This window comes from Trichechus manatus, unplaced genomic scaffold (assembly GCF_000243295.1).
Source record: "Trichechus manatus latirostris isolate Lorelei unplaced genomic scaffold, TriManLat1.0 scaffold00011, whole genome shotgun sequence".
In the NCBI taxonomy this organism is placed as follows: domain Eukaryota; kingdom Metazoa; phylum Chordata; class Mammalia; order Sirenia; family Trichechidae; genus Trichechus; species Trichechus manatus.
Window position 1 is genome coordinate 8966592 of NW_004443947.1, and position 18345 is coordinate 8984936.

The following is an 18345-nucleotide window of genomic DNA, read 5'->3' on the forward strand; positions in this document are numbered from 1 at the left end:
AACACAACTCAAATTGACGTAAAAACACCAGACTTAATGGTCTGACAGAGACTGAAGGAACCCCCGAAACTATGGCCTCCAGATGCACTGTTAAACCAGAACTGAAACCATTCCCAAAGCCCACTCTTCAGACAAAGATTAGAAAGGACTATAAAACAAAAAATAATATACATGAGGACTGTGCTTCTTAGTTCAATCAGATATACGAGACCAAATGGGTAGCTCCTGTCCAAAAGCAGGACGAGAGGGCAGGAAGGGACGGGAACTGGCCTAATGGACACGGAACCCACGGTGGAAAGGGGGAGTGTGCTGTCACATTGTGGGGATTGCAACTAATGTCACAAAACAATAAAAGAAAAAATAATAATAAATTGTACGTGCAGAAATTGCTGAATTGGTGTATGTTCTGCTGTGTATATTCTCATCAACAACAAACATAATTTTTTTTTTAATCATTTGCTCATGGACTGATACAAGTACTTGGCAGTACCAATCTGTGAGAAAAGATATTTTTAAAGATGAAATCAGTAAAATCTCATTACAGATGAGCATTACCATACAAGCATTTGTAATCAATGCTGATGACAGGGAAACTGCGAACCCCAATTAAGCAAAATATTAATCCCTAAACAAATAATTCCATCTTCTCATTAGTAGCCCTGTATTTTTTTTTTTTTAAAGTACTCAACTATTATTATATTTTGAATTTCATCAATAAAACTTTGTGGAAATTTGTCTTCTCACTTGTTATAGAAGTAACTACAAAATATCCTAAATTTTGCCTCCTGGCCCACAAAGCCTAAAATATTTACTATCTGGCCCTTTACAGATAAACTTTGCTGACCTCTGCTCTAGACCATGTAGTATCTTATTGTAGTGTTTATCATATCATTTTATAGCTCTTTATTTATACATCTCTACCTCCGCAACTAACCCTTGAGCTACTTTAAAGCATGTACATAAACCAAGTAGCCAGTGCAGTGCCTGGTTTTACATTTAAGGATTTGCTAAATGATTCCTGAATGAATGGCTATGAACCTCTAGAAGGGAGGCAGGCAAGAAGTAGTCAGCACTCCTCCGAATCATTCATGTTTCAGAGTTAATTAGAACCTGCCTCCCCTACTTAGATTTAAAAAAACAGCTGTTAGTCAACTTTCTAAAAATGTAATGCTTGCCTACTCATACGAAATATAAAAAGGAACCAGCTAGAACCAAGAAACTATTTCAGTTCATTCCTATTTCTACCTCCTAGGCTGTCCAGGCTTTTCATTTCTTTCCCTGATTAATCTCTTTGACAGTGAAATAAACTACAGTAAAAAGACATATGGCAATATCTATCAGTTATCAACACTAGCACATACCACTTCATTAACACTGACATATATCTACTGATCTTTCATGGTTAATCACTGTTATGAAATACTTACTGTTCCTTGTTCTAATAAAAGTTGACACTTGCTGAGACATTCTGGGCTGTCAATAAGTTCCAGGAGTGCTTTCTCAGCCTCTATTCTTTGTGTAAGATCAGTTCCTACATATAAGTGAGTACATAATGCTTCCAATTCAGCCAAACTCTTGAGAGGCAAAAAAAAAAAAAAAAATTAACATTTTACTTGCATGAAAAAAAATAAGGTAAGCATACTAACCACAGGAAACAAGTGATACAAATATCATGATTTTACTCAATAATTCAATACATGCTTACTGAGCTACCACTTCTAAGTAGGGAATACAGTGTTAACAAAACAGACACATCTCCTACCTCCAAAATTATTTCTTTATAAAATTGATAATTCTATGATAGAAAAGTTAAGAATACAGAAAAGGAGAGGACATGCATAATCCAAGGAGCTAGGAAAGGCTTGCCTGAAGAAGTAACATTTATGCTGAGACCTGATAGGGTGAGCCAGATGAAAAAAGACTAGAAGGGCTTCCAGGCAAAGAAACAGCATTCACCATGGTGCTGCAGTGGAAAGGTCTGTAATCATTTCAAGGCATTAAAGGTCAGTGTGACTAGTAAACAGACAGCAAGGAGGAGATGCCAGATGAGGCTAGAGAGATGGGTGCAGAAGTGATCACGCTTTGCAGTTAGTCTGCCACATTTATATTCTTTCGCAAATTGTAAGAGCTTTAACTGCTCCATCTATAAAAAAGAAATGATGGTAAGTATAAATACATGCTGATTTGGGGCTTCTGAACTAACAACTTACAGTGCTGTACGCCAACTATGTCATGATTTTCAGGAACTGTGACTTCACCCCATGGTACTTAGAGCAATGTAATTACTAGCTATCATATTGCAGGTCCCTATTTTATAAACACAAAGAACATTTCAGTTTATAAATATAATCTCATCTGAAGATACAGGACACATGGATACAATCTGAAAGAATAAAAAATGAGTTCAACATTCCTCTCTGCTTAAAAGAAGTCTTGCTAAAGGCATCTTACTAAAACAAACACTTCACTTTCTTTAGAACTTGAACTAGAGAATTATTCATTGGAGGACAAAAAATTGGCACAGATTTCAATGTCAGGTAGGCATATGAAGGTAACGGAAATTTCTAAGGAAATTCTATTTTTTGTCCTCTTATGGTAGGAGTATTTATGTGGTAGCCTTATAGCTGCTCTAGTCGAAACAGTCCTTCAAATGCATATTCCTTATTCTAACAGGAATACACAGGTAACAATGAAATGAGACCTCCTCTAGCTCCCTTTACTCTTTTCACTTCTCTTTCTTGGCTCCTTTCTGGCATTTTCCACTTCCCTCTACAGGTTAGCGTCCAGCATTCCAGACTTGGGATTTTCTTCTAGAGTGAAAATAGATGTCCCAAAGAAAGGTTACAAGTGGATAAATTAAGACAGATGACCTCAAGTGAACCACATTTTAAATGTTTTCCCCACCTAGATAGGTTCTATAAACTTTCAGAGCACTACTACATACAGTACATGGTATTAAAATGCACAGAAAATTCATAGTTTGGGAATACATATGAATTCTCATATTTTCTCCAAGGGTAAGAAATACAAAAACAAAAAGGATTACCTTTTCCCTCTCATGATCAACCCTGAAGTCTTTTCCTTCATCTAATATATCTGAATGATTGAATTTTAGAACTGGTAAAACGCACAATAATTTCATGACAAACTGATTCTGCTGCCGTCTATTTGTCTAGATCTAAGATTCCTTGAAGAAGTAGACTTCGACTGCAAACAGAACTGGGCTAGAAAGAGTGACAAGACCTAATTGTTTAACAAAACACGAGACAGCAAAAAGTGACACTAATACTAGTGCCTACCTCGTAAGATTGTCTGGAAGATTGAGTGCCACATAACTCCTGGCATATACTATATACTATAAAGGCTAGTTGTTTATTATTAATGTTATCTAATAATAATAGTCAGTTTAATTGTGTTCCCCCAAAAGATACGTCCAAGTCCCCGGTAACTGTGCATGTGACCTTATTTGGAAACAGAGTCTGTGCAGTCTATATTGTATGTCAATTATACCTCAATAAAGTTAAAAATAATAATAATAAAGACTTTTGTATCAAGAAAAAAATGTTCTCTAATAATAAAAAAACTACTACAAAAATCCCACCTCAACTGAACTTAAAGCTCTTTTCAACTACTTCCTTACATCTTTCCTGCCTTCTGGAATTAAGCTTCTTGATTACCATTAATAGACACTGCCTGCATCTCAAAGCTATTCATTTCCCACCCACAAACAGTTAAGCACTAGGCTACTTGCCGAAAGATTCGAGGTTCAAACCCACCCAAAGGCTCCTCGGAAGACAAGCCTGGCAATCTGCTTCTGAAAGGTCACAGCCTTGAAAATCCTATGGAGCAATTCTACTCTACACACATGGGGTCACCATGAGTCTGAATTAACTGGACAGCAACCAAACAAGAACTTCATTTCTTCTTTCCCTCACTCCCTTTTCCTAAGCATCCCTGAAAGGCTTATTTATTCCTGGGCATCTTGGAACTCTTACTTCTACAACGAATAGAATAATACTTGTCTTTGCGCTTGACAGTTTACAAAGTATTTCCTTTTTTTTCCTTCCCCCAAAACCAATCCTTAAAAGTAGACTTCTACAAAGTACTTATTTTCAGCATGCCCATTTTTTACAAACAAAAAACTGCGGCCCAGAGATTAAACATATATAAGTTGCTCAAGATCAAATATACAGTAAATGGTCAATTTCTAGACAAATATAAGTCTACAGACCCCAAGCACATGTTCTCTTCTCACCACCATGCGATCCTGTCACCCATTACTTCAGTCATCATCTACCTGCAGATGATGTCCTAGTCCATACTTTGGACACTGTCTGTTTACCTTTTTATATCTAAAAATTTCTCCCTCTTGGAAATCTGAAAAGTTGCTTAAAAAAATAAAGAAGTCAGAACTGAATTAACATATTTCCTATAGAGCTCTACTTCAAGTGTCTGTCTGCTCCCCATCTTCCCCACTTAGCTAGGTTCTAGGCCTTGCAGTTTGGCTAACTCTGGGTACATTCCTTATTTGTCATAATGTTCTACCAATTCTTTTTCTATGAAGACTCAGATTTAACACCTCTACAGGATTTTGAAAGACAGTAGAGCAATAGAACTGTATTTTCTAACTGTGACCTCCCTCATATAATCCAGATCCACTACTTCCTTAGAGACAGGGTACCCCCTAAGTCACATCTTCCTAACTAGAATGCATGTGCCTTGAATGGGTTATACGTATACCTGGAATACTGACCCCCTTGCCCTCCTGGCAGCCACACTGATGGCTGTTGGCTGTGACCAGCTTACCTCCATGAGCCACACAACTAAAAATTTTTATGTATAGCATGATGTGAAAAAGACTATGAAGCAGTGACCTGTGTCCCACACAAATCAGCTTCACTAATCATTCAGTGGCATACTTTTTGACTACCTATCCTGTTGAGTAGGTGACATTTAGATATGGGTAGTGAAAAGAACATGAAACTTAAGAGTTCTTGGGCCTACTCTAATTCTGTAAACTTGGACAAGCCCCAACTGTGCTGAGCTTCAGCGTCTTCAGGAATAAAATATATATCTGCACACCTTTCAAGTTAGTTGTGTGGTTCAAAATCTACAATGAGTATGTGAAAACTCAAAATGCTAGGTACTGGTTATCACTACGAACAAATGCTCCTTGAGTTAAGTGGATAACAATATGATCCCCTATGCTTAAAAGAATTCAAACTGAGAGATTTCAAAGTTTTTTTCTAGCCCCCCGAACTATTTGATCCTTTATTTGCCCAACACTTTTAGGCTGATTTATATCAGTCACAGGTGCTATGAAGTACATTTCTGGGAAACCAACATGGAACGGTAGTTTTCACATCAGCTGCTAATTTTTCCCATACTGCACCTAAGTATGAAGAAGTCCTCCAGGACTGGGTGATTTATTATGCAGACATCATCTTTCCAAGTCTGAAAAAGTTCCAAAGTTCCATAACACTTTGTAATTTACTCTCAAGATTTACACCTGAACTATGAACATCTGATTATATTATTTACAATCCCTAAGTCTTCCCTGTGAGATTCTTCCTGTGAAAATTTCCCAGAGGGCATATTTACCAAAGAGGTAATAAATACATTATTTTGACCTGGGGACCCTCAGAAATATCAAGGAGTCAAAAGGTAATGTGTGGGGCTTGCTATTTCCTGGCTTATAACATCCTGGAGCTGTCAATTACCTAACAGGAAAGTGACTGGTTGGAAAGAAAAGACCCTTTGAAAGAATCAATAAATAAGGAAGTAATGAGTCTGTGTGACCACAGGGGATCCAAACAAGTCTATGAGGGGACTGTGACACTTAAATACACTGTCACCACGTTATAAAGTTGCCTACCTCTCCAAAGACATGTCCTGCTCCTTCCCTTTTATATAACCTACACGTGGTTAAGACCTACAACTGCTAACCAAAAGGTCGACAGTTCGAATCCACCAGGCGCTCCTTGGAGACCCGATGGTGTAGTTCTAGCTCTACTCTGTCCTATAGGATTGCTATGAGTTGGAATCGACTCCACAGCAGTGGGTTTGGTTTGGTTTGGATGCTCCAACCAAAGAAAGCTTCCTCAATGTGCCACAATTCTTTGCCTTGGCTTACAATGTCCTCCTGCCTTTATACCCTTCCCTTCCTCTTTACCTGTTCAACTCCCACAATACTTTCAAGACCCCCGAGACCGCAAGTTCCCTGTGTAGAGACGGTGATGTTTCGCTTAAAGCTGTATCTTCAGCGCTTAGCATAGTAGGTACTCAACAAATATTAAGTGGACGAATGGAAGCTCCTCAAAGCATCCCTTGTCTGGGCAGCATAGCAGCTCTGCCTCACTCCTTTCCAACACACACACACATAAACACACACACACACACACACACACACACACGACTGACTGCCCCCTTTCTGTGCTCCCATGGTATCCTGTGCTTAATTATTTCATAACATTTTTCACATGCATTGTAATCATCTTTGAGTTCTATGAGGGCAAGGATACTAAGACGTAATCCTTTACCCCTAGAACTTTGCACAGTGCTTGACACACACTGGGGGCTCAAAAGATGTTTGTTGAATGAACAACTGAACCAATATCCCAGCGCGCAGCCCTGTGATACTCTGGCCTTTCTCCTCAAGCCCAAGGACCATTCTTAGGTCTGCGATCCTCCAGCGCGCGCCCTGCCTCCGCTTCCTCCTCCAATGAGGCGGCTGCGGCGTCCACCTTCGCAACTCCCGACAGAAACAGCCCCTGCCTCTAGCCAATTAAAGTCCAACTGCCGCCGCCGCCGCCGCCCTCTTAGCGGACCCCAGGCCCCTCTCGAGCTCCATTTCGACTGTGTGGAAGCTGACGACAGACCTGCGGCCGGCGACGGGGCGGGAAGGATGGTTCACGGCGCCCGCGCCCACCAGAGGGGCGCAAAAGCCGGCCGATTCGGGCTACCACCTGCCCGGGGGCCGCCAAAGGCGCTGTTCCCGCCCGTTCCGCGGCGCCGGGGAAGGCGGACTCCCGCCCGGCCGGTCCTCAGCATCCACCCCTCCCGGGAGGAGCGAGCTCCAAGCCCGGCCCCCTGCCCCATCGACCCGCCACCCCACGGCTCGTCCAGCCCCGCGGCCCGGGGCAGGGGCTGCGGTTCTGGGGCGCCGCCCCGCGGCCTTGAGGCCTCCTCCACCATCCTCGGCCCACAGGCCCCAGGCCCCAGCGTCCTGCTGGGTTTCCAAGGCGGCGGAGCGGGGGTCCGGGGCGCACGGCGCACTAACCTGGAAGTGCAGCGCCATCTTCCCGGGAGGCGGCGCCAGCCGGTCAGCCCCGAGAGCTGGAGGGGAGGGAGTGGAGGCAGGCGCCGCCAAAACCCGAGCCGCCCGCGGGGTCCCTGCGCCGCTTGATCTGCGCCTCAGCAGCGCGCGCCTTTCGCGTTCCAAGCGCCGGGCGGAGCGACGGATGTGGTGCGCGCGGGGCGGGTCGAGAGGGGCGGGTTCTCTGGGGGCGCAGGAGTCTCAACCGCTCTCCGCAGTAAAGTTTCAACCGCTACTTTGGTGGGCCGTGACCTCTGACCCCTGTCCTTAGACTCAACCACCACAACTTAACAGTCAGCTATGACCCTTGACTAGTAAATCTCCCACACACTTGACTTCTAACCCCAACGGCATAACTATGGCCCATGGCTCCTGACTCTCACATGGCCAAAAATTTTCTTGTCCCCTAACACCCACTTCCAGAGCGGTGGTGGCGCCAGCGGTTAAGAGTTCGCTGCTAACCAAGAAGCCAGCAGTTGGAATCCACCAGCCGCTGCTTGGAAACAGAGCAGTTCTACTCTGTCCTAAAACATCGCTATAAGTCGGAATCAACTTGATGGTAACGGGTTTTTTTGGTTTTTAGCACCCGCTTGACGTTCCTGGGTGGTACAAACCGTTAAGTGCTTGGCTGCTAACATAAAGGTTGGTGATTGGAGTCCACCCGGAAGTGTCTTGAAAGAAGGGGCCGGCAATCTACTTTCTACAAATCAGCCACTGAAAAACTACGGAGCACAGTTCTGCTCTGACACACACACGGGGTCACCATGAGTCAGAATCAACTGGAGGGCAACTGGTGGCAGTGGTAAGCACCCACTTGCTACTGACACACCCAGTCAGCCATAACCTTTGACTCCCACATACCAACTGCTTCCTGAGACCGCTGACTCCCAGAGTCCAATTTCCTTTTTTTAATTTTTAACTTTTTTTGACTAAAATTAACAATGTTTACATGATGTTAAGTTGTAAAATTCTAGGTCATCTCATACTTTTTTCTCTACGTTTCATTGAATCTGAACTTATATTTTCCACCAAATGATTCCGTTGGAATGAGAAGTTGAACAGAAGTGGGTCAAAGTCACTCCATTCTGATGCTCTTCATTTCTATTTAAAGTTCAAAACTTCTATGTGCATTGTGGTCCTTTAGCCTGAAAACCTCTCTTTAACACTTCTATGAGTCGGAATCGACTCAATGGCAATGGTTTGGTATTGGTTTTATAGTTCAGGTCTGCGGTTGACAGAGTCTCTCAGCTTTTTAATATGAAGTCTTTTTTTACTTTCATTTTTAAAGAATAGTTTTGTTGGGAATAGAGTCCTACATTGTCTTTTCTTTTTTTAATCCTTCAGCGTTATAAAGATGTGTTTCTGTTTTCTGGTTTCCGTTGTTTCTGTTGAGAAGGCAGCTGTCACTCTGGTTTTCCTCCTTTTATCTTAAAATGTACCCCCTCCACTTCTCCCACTCTCCAACTACTTTAAAATTTTTCTCTTTCTCTTTGGTCTTCAGCAATTTCAATCTGATGTAACTAAGTGTTATTTTCTTTGCAATTATCCTGCTTTGAATTCATAAAACTTATAAAATATGAGTCGATATTTTCATCAGTTTTTGAAAATTCTTGGCCAGTATTTCTTTAAATATTACTTCTTTCCCCTTCTATCTCTCCTTTTCTTTTGGAGCTCCAATTATGTGTATGTTAGATCCTTTTGCTATATTCCACATGTCACTCTATTTTCTGTAATTTAGGGGTTTTAATTTTGGTGTTTTTTTTTTCTTTTTGTCCTTGAATCAGGATATTTTCTACTGACCTGTTGTCTATTCAGTAGAAACTCTGTTCTGTTGTGTCTGAGCTGGTATTTGACCCATCTGTTAGATTTTTAATTGTAATTATAATATTTCTATTTGACTCCTCTGCCTCCCGTTTAAAAACAAAACAGATTCCATGGCTCCAGTGAAATTCTTTCTCTTTACTATATTTTCTTTAACATTTTAATCATATTATTTAAACTCCTTATCTGCTAACTCCGATATCTGAATCACCTGTGGGCATTCATGGTTTTTGGATCTGTTTCTTAGCATGTCTCATAATTTTTTACTGAATATTAGACAACGTGGAAGATTCTCTTTCCCCAAAAAAGTGTTACATTTTCTTATTGTCATAGGCAGATAGACTGCCAGTTGATCACCTTACTTCTATGGAGACTTGGATTTAGGCTTTTTAATGATGATCTGTTTCAGTTTTGCTGTTACTCTTAGGTCATGACACTTACTTGACCTTACAACTGAAATGCTGGAGTGTTTACCAAAACGCTTCCATATTAGCAGAGCTTGAACTCCAATCACTGCCTCCTTAGCACTGCAGCTGCTAAAATCTCCATTCAACTCTTTAAGTTCTCCCTGTTCTGCTGAGTTTCTTGAAGTCTTTCCCCGTGCATGTGCAGCTAAGGAATTTGCTGGTGGTTTGAGGAGAATTTATACACAGATTTTTGGGCTCTCATTTCTGTAGTTTCCTCCTCTCTAGAATTTTGTCCCTCAGGTCCCATCTGCTTTCATTCTCAAATTCTGACTTCTGCTCCTAGCCTATTGGTACTAATGTTTTCTTTTAGCTCTGTTACCGCTTGCTGTCAATTGGAAAATGGTCTTAGGGAAAAAGCTTGAGGTGACTTGGATCTCACTTCTTGTGCTTTCATTCTCTCAAAGATTGTGGCCACTCAACATCTAAAGTTCTGCCTTCATTGGTTGTTTTCTAGTGCCTGCAAACAGTTGATAGATAGATGATAGATAGATAGGTAGATAGATAGATAGATAGCGAGTGCGCCTTGTTGGCACAAATGGTTAAGTGCTCCGCTGATAACTGAAAGGTTGGTGGTTCGAACCCACCCAGAGGCCTGGCAATCTGCTTCTGTAAAGATTACAGCCTAGACAACCCTATGGGGCAGTTCTACTCTGTCACATGGGGTCGCCATGAGTTGAAATCAACTTGAGAGCACCCAATGACTCTATATATTTCTGCCCACTCCTAAGAGAGATGATCCAATAGAATAGAAATTATCAAACAATATAATTAATACCACACACAAGTAAAATTTTGCTGAACGTAGTTCAAAAATGGTTGCAGCAGTACATTGATAGGGAGCTGCTGGAAATTCAAACTGGATTCAGAAGAGGATGTGGAATGAGGGATGTCATTGCTAATATCAGATGGATCTTGGCTGAAAGCAGAGAATACCAGAAAGATGTTTACCTGTACTTTATTGACTATGCAAAGGCATTCAACTGTGTGGATCATAACAAATTATGGATAACATTGCAAAGAATGGGAATTCCAGAACACTTTATTGTGCTTATGAGGAACCTATACATAGACCAAGAGGCAGTCATTCAAACAGAACAAGGGGATACTGCGTGGTTTGAAAAAACAACAAAACAAATGTACTAACCCCCAGAATTAACAAATGTTACTCTTTTGAGGTATTTGTTCTAGACTTTTTCTTTTTCTTTTTAAATTGTACTTTAGATGAGCAAATCAGTTTCTCATTAAACAATTAATACAGATTGTTTTGTGACAGTGGTTGCCAACTTCACAACATGTCAACACTCCCCCCTTCTCGACCTTGGGTTCCCAATCACCAGCTTTCCTGTCCCCTCCTGCCTTCTCATCCTTGTACCTGAGCTGGTATCCTCATTTACTCTTGTTTTGTTTTATGGGCCTGTCTGATCTTTGGCTGAAGTGTGAACCTCAGGAGTGACTTCAATACTGAGTTAAAAGGGTGTGAGGGGGCCATACTCATAGGGTTTCTCCAGTCTCTGTCAGACCAGTAAGTCTGGCCCTTTTTTGTGAGTTAGAATTTTGTTCTACATTTTTCTCCAGCTCTGTCTGGGACCCTCTATTGTGATCCCTGTCAGAGAAGTCAGTGGTTGTAGCCAGGCACCATCTAGTTGTTCTGGACTCAGTCTGGTGGAGGCTATGGTAGTTGTGGTCCATTTGTCCTTTGGACTAATCTTTCCCCCTGTGTCTTTGGTTTTCTTCCTTCTCCCTTGCTCTAGATGGGGTGGGACCAGTGAAATATCTTAGATGGCCGCTCACAAGCTTTTAAGACCCCAGATGCTACTCACCAAAGTAGGATGGAGAACATTTTCTTTATAAACTGTGTCATGCCAATAGAGCTAGATATCCCCCCCAACACCATGGTCCCTGGCCCTTAGCCCAGTAATTCGGTCCCTCAGGGAGTTTGGATGTGTCTATGAAGCTTCCATGATTTTGCCTTGGTCAAGTTGTGTTGGCTTCCCCAGTACTGTGTACAGTTTTACCCCTCACCAAAGTTCCTGCTTATCTATTGTCTAGGTTTTTTTCCTCCCCACCTCTCCTCTCCCTAGTAACCATCAAAGATTGTTTCTTTCTGTGTGTAAATCTTTTCATGAGTTTTTATAATAGAGGTCTCATACAGTATTTGTCTTTTTGTGATTGGCTTATTTTACTCAGCATAATGCCTTCCAGATTCATTCATGTTGTGAGATGTTTTGCAGGTTCATCATTGTTCTTTATTGTTGCATAGTATTCCATTGTGTGTATGTACCATAGTTTGTTTATCCATTCATCTGTTGATGGGCACTTAGGTTGTTTCCATCTTTTTGCTATTGTGACTAATGCTGCAGTGAACATGGGTGTACATATATCTATTCATGTGACAGCTCATATTTCTCTACGATGTATTCCTAGGAGTGGGATTGCTGGATCGTATAGTATTTCTATTTATAGCTTTTTAAGGAAGTGCCCTATTGTTTTCCAGAATGTTTGTACTATTTTACATTCCTACCAGCATTGCATAAGAGTTCCAAGCTCCCCACAGCCTCTCCAACATTTGTTATTTTCTTTTTTTTTTTTTGATTCATGCCAGTAATGTGGGGTGAGATGGTATCTCACTGTGGTTTTGATGTGCATTTCTCTAAAGGCTAGTGATCTTGAGCATTTCCTCATGTGTCTGTTAGTTGCCTGAATGTCTTCTTTGGTGAAGATGTCTGTTTATATCCTTTGCCCATTTTTTAACTGGATTATTTGTCTTTTTGTTGTAGAGGTGTTGGATTTCCCTATAGATTTTAGAGATTAGATCTTTGTCAGATTTGTCATAGCCGAAATTTTCTCCCAATCTGTCGGTTCTCTTTTTACTCTTTTGGTGAAGTCTTTTGATGAGCATAAGTGTTTAATTTTTAGACGATCCCAGTTATCTAGCTTAAATTCTGGTGTTTGTGTATTTTCAGTTATGGTTTATATGCTCTTTATGCCATTATTAGGGCCACTAGACTTTTTCTTGAAGGAAATAGAACATTACAGATAAATATATACATACATATGCATATATATTTTTTAATTTGCACTGGACAACAGGCATAAACTATGCTTGTTCTGGACAAACTGGGTATTATAGTCACTCAAAGATAGGTTTAAACTTTAAATACTTCTTCAAGAGTAAGCCTATTTACCTAAAATCGCACCAAGATGTTAATGTGTTACAGAAAGTGATAAGCCTTTGCTTTTGGAGGAATACAAAGGATTTATCCATTATAGGAGCCTAGGAAACTGTCACTCTTGAGTCTAATGAGGACCTTTTCAGAGTGTTTCATAGAAGACTTGGAGTCTCACCTGGATTTGCATTCTGAATTCTTCCCTTTCTAGCTAATCCAAGGTAAATTACTTAATTTCTCTCAAAGCCTTAGGACTATAATGCCAGGCACTTTACAAGGCTGTAAAAGTTTAAAGTGTCCGGCACACAGTGATTAATCTTGTATTTTATGGATTCTTCATAAACACTTTGTTTTTCTGAATTTTATTCTTTCTGAAATCAAGGTGCATCTTACAGTGGATGGCCTCTTACACTCGTGAAGAGCCAGAAATAGTCTAGACACAGTGGTCATTGCCTGCATATTTGTAAACTTGGATATTAGTCCTAGTGGCCTGACTGGAAAACTGCAACACTTCAATGTTTCAGTCAAAAAATTATTTTAGGAACATTTGAGGAAGGCACACAAGCCTTGGTTGTTGATGGAAATCTTCTGTTGACCCCTTTTGGTAAGTGTCATATTATCGGGGTTCGAGGCTGTCAACAAAAGACACAGACAACACACTATTAGTGCATGTAATACTCACCTAGAGATGAGACAGAGCAAGATCAGGTTCTCTAGTGGGCACCCATCTCCCATGGCCAGCAGGATCATCCCCGCATATGGCCAGTGCAGGGTAAATGTTCTACATTCACCCCTCTCTCGCAGTAGTAGGAGAGACCCCATTCCCTCCCTGCCGGGAACAGATAATAGAAGTGCGGTAGGCCAGGTGCCGTATGGTACCCGCACATGTGCAAGAGAGAGAGAAAGTTACTGTGTGCCCAGAACGGAGGGAAGGCTTCTCTGACAAGGAGAAGGGACTGGGAGAGAGGGAGTGACCCAATTCCTAGCCTTCTTATCAGAGAGGGTTCTGGGCCCAAGGCCTTTACTCAGGCAGCCTGGATGGGAGGTGTAGAGGCAGAACATTCCCCAACAGTAAGATCAAGAAAACGCCATTCTCAGAACTTGCAGAATGGGTGTCAGTGGCTGTAGTAGAGCCCTCTTTTTAAAAATGCTACATCACCAGAGGACAATTTAAAAAAAAACATTGCTGTGGAGTCGATTCCAATTCATGGCGACCATGTGCTACAGAGTAGAACAGCTCCATAGAGTTTTCTTGGCTATAATCTTTACAGAAGTAGATTGCCAGGCCTTTTTTCCATGGCACCGCTGGGTGGGTTCAAACTGCCAACCTTTCAGTTAGTAGTCAAGTGCAAACCATCTGCACCACCCAAGGACCTATTCAGAGGACAATATTCAGCAGAAAAACATGGACACCAAAAATTCTTAGTTGAAAAGTGATTTGGAAGATTCAAACTCTGTATGTGGAGACATTTTAGGGATATTTGAACCAATTCATTTCACTTCAGTTTCCTTTTTATGTTTGCACAAGAATGAATGAGGATAAAACCCGGTCCAAATAAGTCTAAAGGTCTCTTTCAATAAGTACATAATAAGGATTCTAAGTTATACATAATTTAATTACTAGAGTTTTTCTTTTTTAGTGGTACATAAAATAATCGTGCTTTTTACAATTTATGTGTGCCTTTGATTTGGAGAAATGCATTCAATGGTAATTTTTATTATCCTTGAAACCATACCACTTAAGCAGTTGCCTGCTCTGCCCACACAGAAAATAATCTGCAAAAACAGGCCGAGATCCCTAAGGCTGCTTCTTTGTAAAGGCAGAATTCATTTTGAAAAAAATATAACCTCTGAGAGACTGTTTTTACCTATTCAGTTGCTGTCAGGTTGATTCTGACTCATGGCAATCCCATACATGTCAAGGCGATGAGTAGAACTACGCTCCATAGGGTTTTCAGTGGCTGAGTTCTTAGAAGTAAATAGCCAAGTCTTTCTTCTGAGGTGCCTCTAAGTGGACTAGAATCTCCAACATTTTTGTTAGCAGCCGAGCATGTTTGCACTACCCAGGGATTCTTTACCTTGTTGTTAGTTGCCATCAAGTCAGTTCTGACCCATGGTGACCCCTATGTGTGTTAGAATAGAACTGTGCTCCATAGGGTTTTCAAGCTTGTAACCTGCGAGTACAGATTGCCAGGCCTGTCTTCTAAGGCACCTTTGGGTGGGTTTGAACCGACAACCTTTCAGCTAATAGTCAAGTGCTTAACCATTTACGCCACCCAGGGACTCCTCATTCTTTACCTAGGAGGACTAAAAGCAGTGTCCATCAAGCCTGTATCATTAGGAATACACTTGGATTGGGGAAAAATTAGTTTACATTCTAGGGACATGCAGTAATACTTGTCATTAATTAACTAATAAGGTCCCATTGTGTGATATTCTGGGAAGTCAAAATGTTGGCCTCAGGAGGTCAGGAGAATCTATGTGAGTGATGGACGTACAACCAAATTTTAGGGTATTCAAGGAGACCATGGCTGGGTAAAGTATTGGCCAGCCTGACTAAGAAGGGAGGTCATGACATGATAGTGCTAAAAAAAACACTGAACATGGTGAGCCACACTGTGTAGTGATACTAACAACCTTCTGTGGAAGAACCTGCTAACAAAGTGATGAAAGTATCCATTTGGCAGGTAGACAAGTATGAGCATGGCGATTTCTAAATGACTTAACAGAACCAGCATATTTAAAACTGGAAAAGAATGTGTGGCATTACCAAAAGCCTGATTTGAAACCAGATCAGCATGGTGAAGTACATTGTAACATGACTTGTATGTACACATACACAGACTCATACACAGACTCTTCTTGGACTACTTCATCTGCAATCAGCCTGGCATCAGTCATTTCACAAGAGATACCAGAATTTTGAAAATGGGCCAGGTCAAAGCATTTTTTAAATGAGCTACTCTTGGCCAGGCCTTCCACCCCTATCTTTCCACTGCTCTACCACCCCCCAAATGTACTTGGACAATGTGTTTACGAACTGGGTGACTCAGGCCGTTTTACAATTGTGTCTGCTGCAGTGTTGGTTGTAGATGGGTTAACCTTAGTTATTTTCAGACTGGTTAACCTAATCTAGATCTTTGGCTGCTGGTTGTGTATAGTGAATTTTTACAAATAATTATCCAATTGCAAATGATTTTATTGGATTCTAAGACTAAAAAAAAAAAGAATACATGAAGATCGATATCCTAGGTATGAGCTGAAAGGTACTGGTATTGGCCATTTTGAATCAGACAATCATTTGATCTACTATGCCAGGAATGACAAATTGAAGAGGAATGGCATTTTGTTCATTGTCAAAAAGAACAGTTCCAGATCTATCCTGAAGCACAAAGCTGTTAGTAATAGGGTAATATCCATATACCTACAAGGAAGACCAACCACTAATATCAAAGATGAAGAAATTGAAGATTTTTTACAAACTTCTGCAGTCTGAAATTGATTAAATATGCAATCAAGATGCATTGATAATTACTGATGATTGGAAGCAAAAGTTAGAAACGAAGAGGGATTGGTAGTTGGAAAACATGACATTGGTTATAGAAACAATGCTGGAGATTGCATGATAGAATTTTGAAACACCAACAGCCTAATTGCAAATACCTTTTTTCAACAACGTAAACGGTGACTCTACACGTGGACTTCACCAGATGGAAAACACAGGCATCAAATGGACTACATCTGTGGAAAGAGCTAATGGAAAAACTCAATATCATCAGTCAGAACAAGGCCAGCAGCCAACTGTGGAACAGACCATCAATTGCTCGTATACAAGTTCAAGTTGAAGCTGAAGAAAATTAAAACAAGTCCACGACAGCCAAAATATGACCTTGAGTACATCCCACCTGAATTTAGAGACCATCTCAAGAATAGATTTGATGTGTTGAACACGAATGAATGAAGACCAGACAAGTTGTAGAAAGACATCAAGGACATCATACATGAAGAAAGCAAAAGGTTATTAAAAAGACAGGAGAGAAAGAAAAGACCAAAATGGATGTCAGAAGAGACTCTGAAACTTGCTCTTGAACGTAGAGTAGCTAAAGCTAATGGAAAAAATGATGAAGTAAAAGAGCTGAACAGAAGATTTCAAAGGGCAGCTCAAGAAGGCAAAGTAAAGTTTTGTAATGAAATGTGCAAAGACCTGGAGTTAGAAAACCGAAAGGGAAGAGCACATTTGGCATTTCTCAAGCTGAAAAAACTGAGGAAAAAATTCAAGCCTTGAGTTGCAATTTTGAGGGATTCTTTGGGAAAAATATTAAATGACGCAGGAAGCATCAAAAGAAGATGGAAGGAATACACAGAGTCAATACCAAAAAGAATTGGCCGACGTTCAACCATTTCAGAAGGCAGCATATGAATAAGAACCGACAGTACTGAAGAAAGAAGTCCAAGCTGCACTGAAGGGAATGGCGACAAACAAGGCTCCAGGAATTGACGGAATACCAACTGAGCTGATTCAACAAATGGATGGAGTGCTGGAGGTGCTCACTCATCTATACCAAAGAAATTTGGAAGACAGCTACCTGGCCAACTGACTGAAAGCTATCCAAATTTGTGCCTGTTACAAAGACAGGTGATTCAACAGAATGTGGAAATTATCAAACAATATTATTAATATCACACACAAGTAAAATTTTGCTGAAGATCATTCAAAAGCGGCTGCAACGCTATATCAACAGTGAGCTGCCAGATAGTCAAGCCGGATTCAGAGGAGGACACAGAAGAAGGGATATCATTGCTGATGTCAAATGGATCTTGGCTTAAAGCAGAGAATACCAGAAAGATGTTTACCTGTGTTTTACTGACTATGCAAAGGCATTCGACTGTGTGGATCATAACAAATTATGAATAACAATGCAAAGAATGGGAATTCCAGAACACTTAATTGTGCTCATTCAGAACCATGAGGAAGTTGTTCAAACAGAGCAAGGGGATACTGCATTGTTTAAAGTCAAAAAAGGTGAGCTGAAATGTGTCAGAGTTGTATTCTTTCACCATGCTTATTCAGTCTGTATCCTGAGCAAATAATCCGAGAAGCTGGACTATATAAAGAAGAATGTGGAATCAGGGTTGGTGGAAGACTCATTAACAGTCTTCAATATGCAGATGATACAACCTTGCTTGCTGAACATGGAGAGGACTTGAAGTACTTACTGATGAAGATCAAAAACAGTATGGATTACACCTCAGCATAAAGAAAACAAAAATCCTCACGACTGGGCCAATAAGCAACATCATGATAAATGGAAAAAGGACTGACATTATCAAGGATTTCATTTTACTTGGATTCACAATCAACATCCATGGAAGCAGCAGTCAGGAAATCAAACAATGCACTGCATTGGTAAATCTGAAGCAAACAACCTCTCTAAAGTGTTAAAAAGCAAAGACGTCACTTTGAGGACTAAGGTGTGCCTGAACCCAAGCCATGGTATTTTCAATCGCCTTCTATGCATGCGAAAGCTGGACAATGAATAAGGAAGACCAAAGAAGAATTGATGAATTTGAATTA

General features: G+C 40.8%; 1 protein-coding gene across 1 annotated transcript in view; it reads right to left on the bottom strand.

The window, feature by feature from the left end:
* LOC101355928 (ran-binding protein 17) overlaps positions 1 to 7393 on the bottom strand; it is a 110298-nt gene extending 102905 nt beyond the window's left edge. The window contains exons 1-2 of the mRNA XM_023726509.1: positions 7280 to 7393; positions 1428 to 1574 (exon numbers count right to left, since the gene is read on the bottom strand). Of these exons, the coding sequence (XP_023582277.1) occupies positions 1428 to 1574; positions 7280 to 7297 (165 nt within the window). The 5' untranslated portion in view covers positions 7298 to 7393. The remainder of the gene's footprint in view (positions 1 to 1427; positions 1575 to 7279) is intronic.
* Positions 7394 to 18345: the final 10952 nt, after the last annotated feature.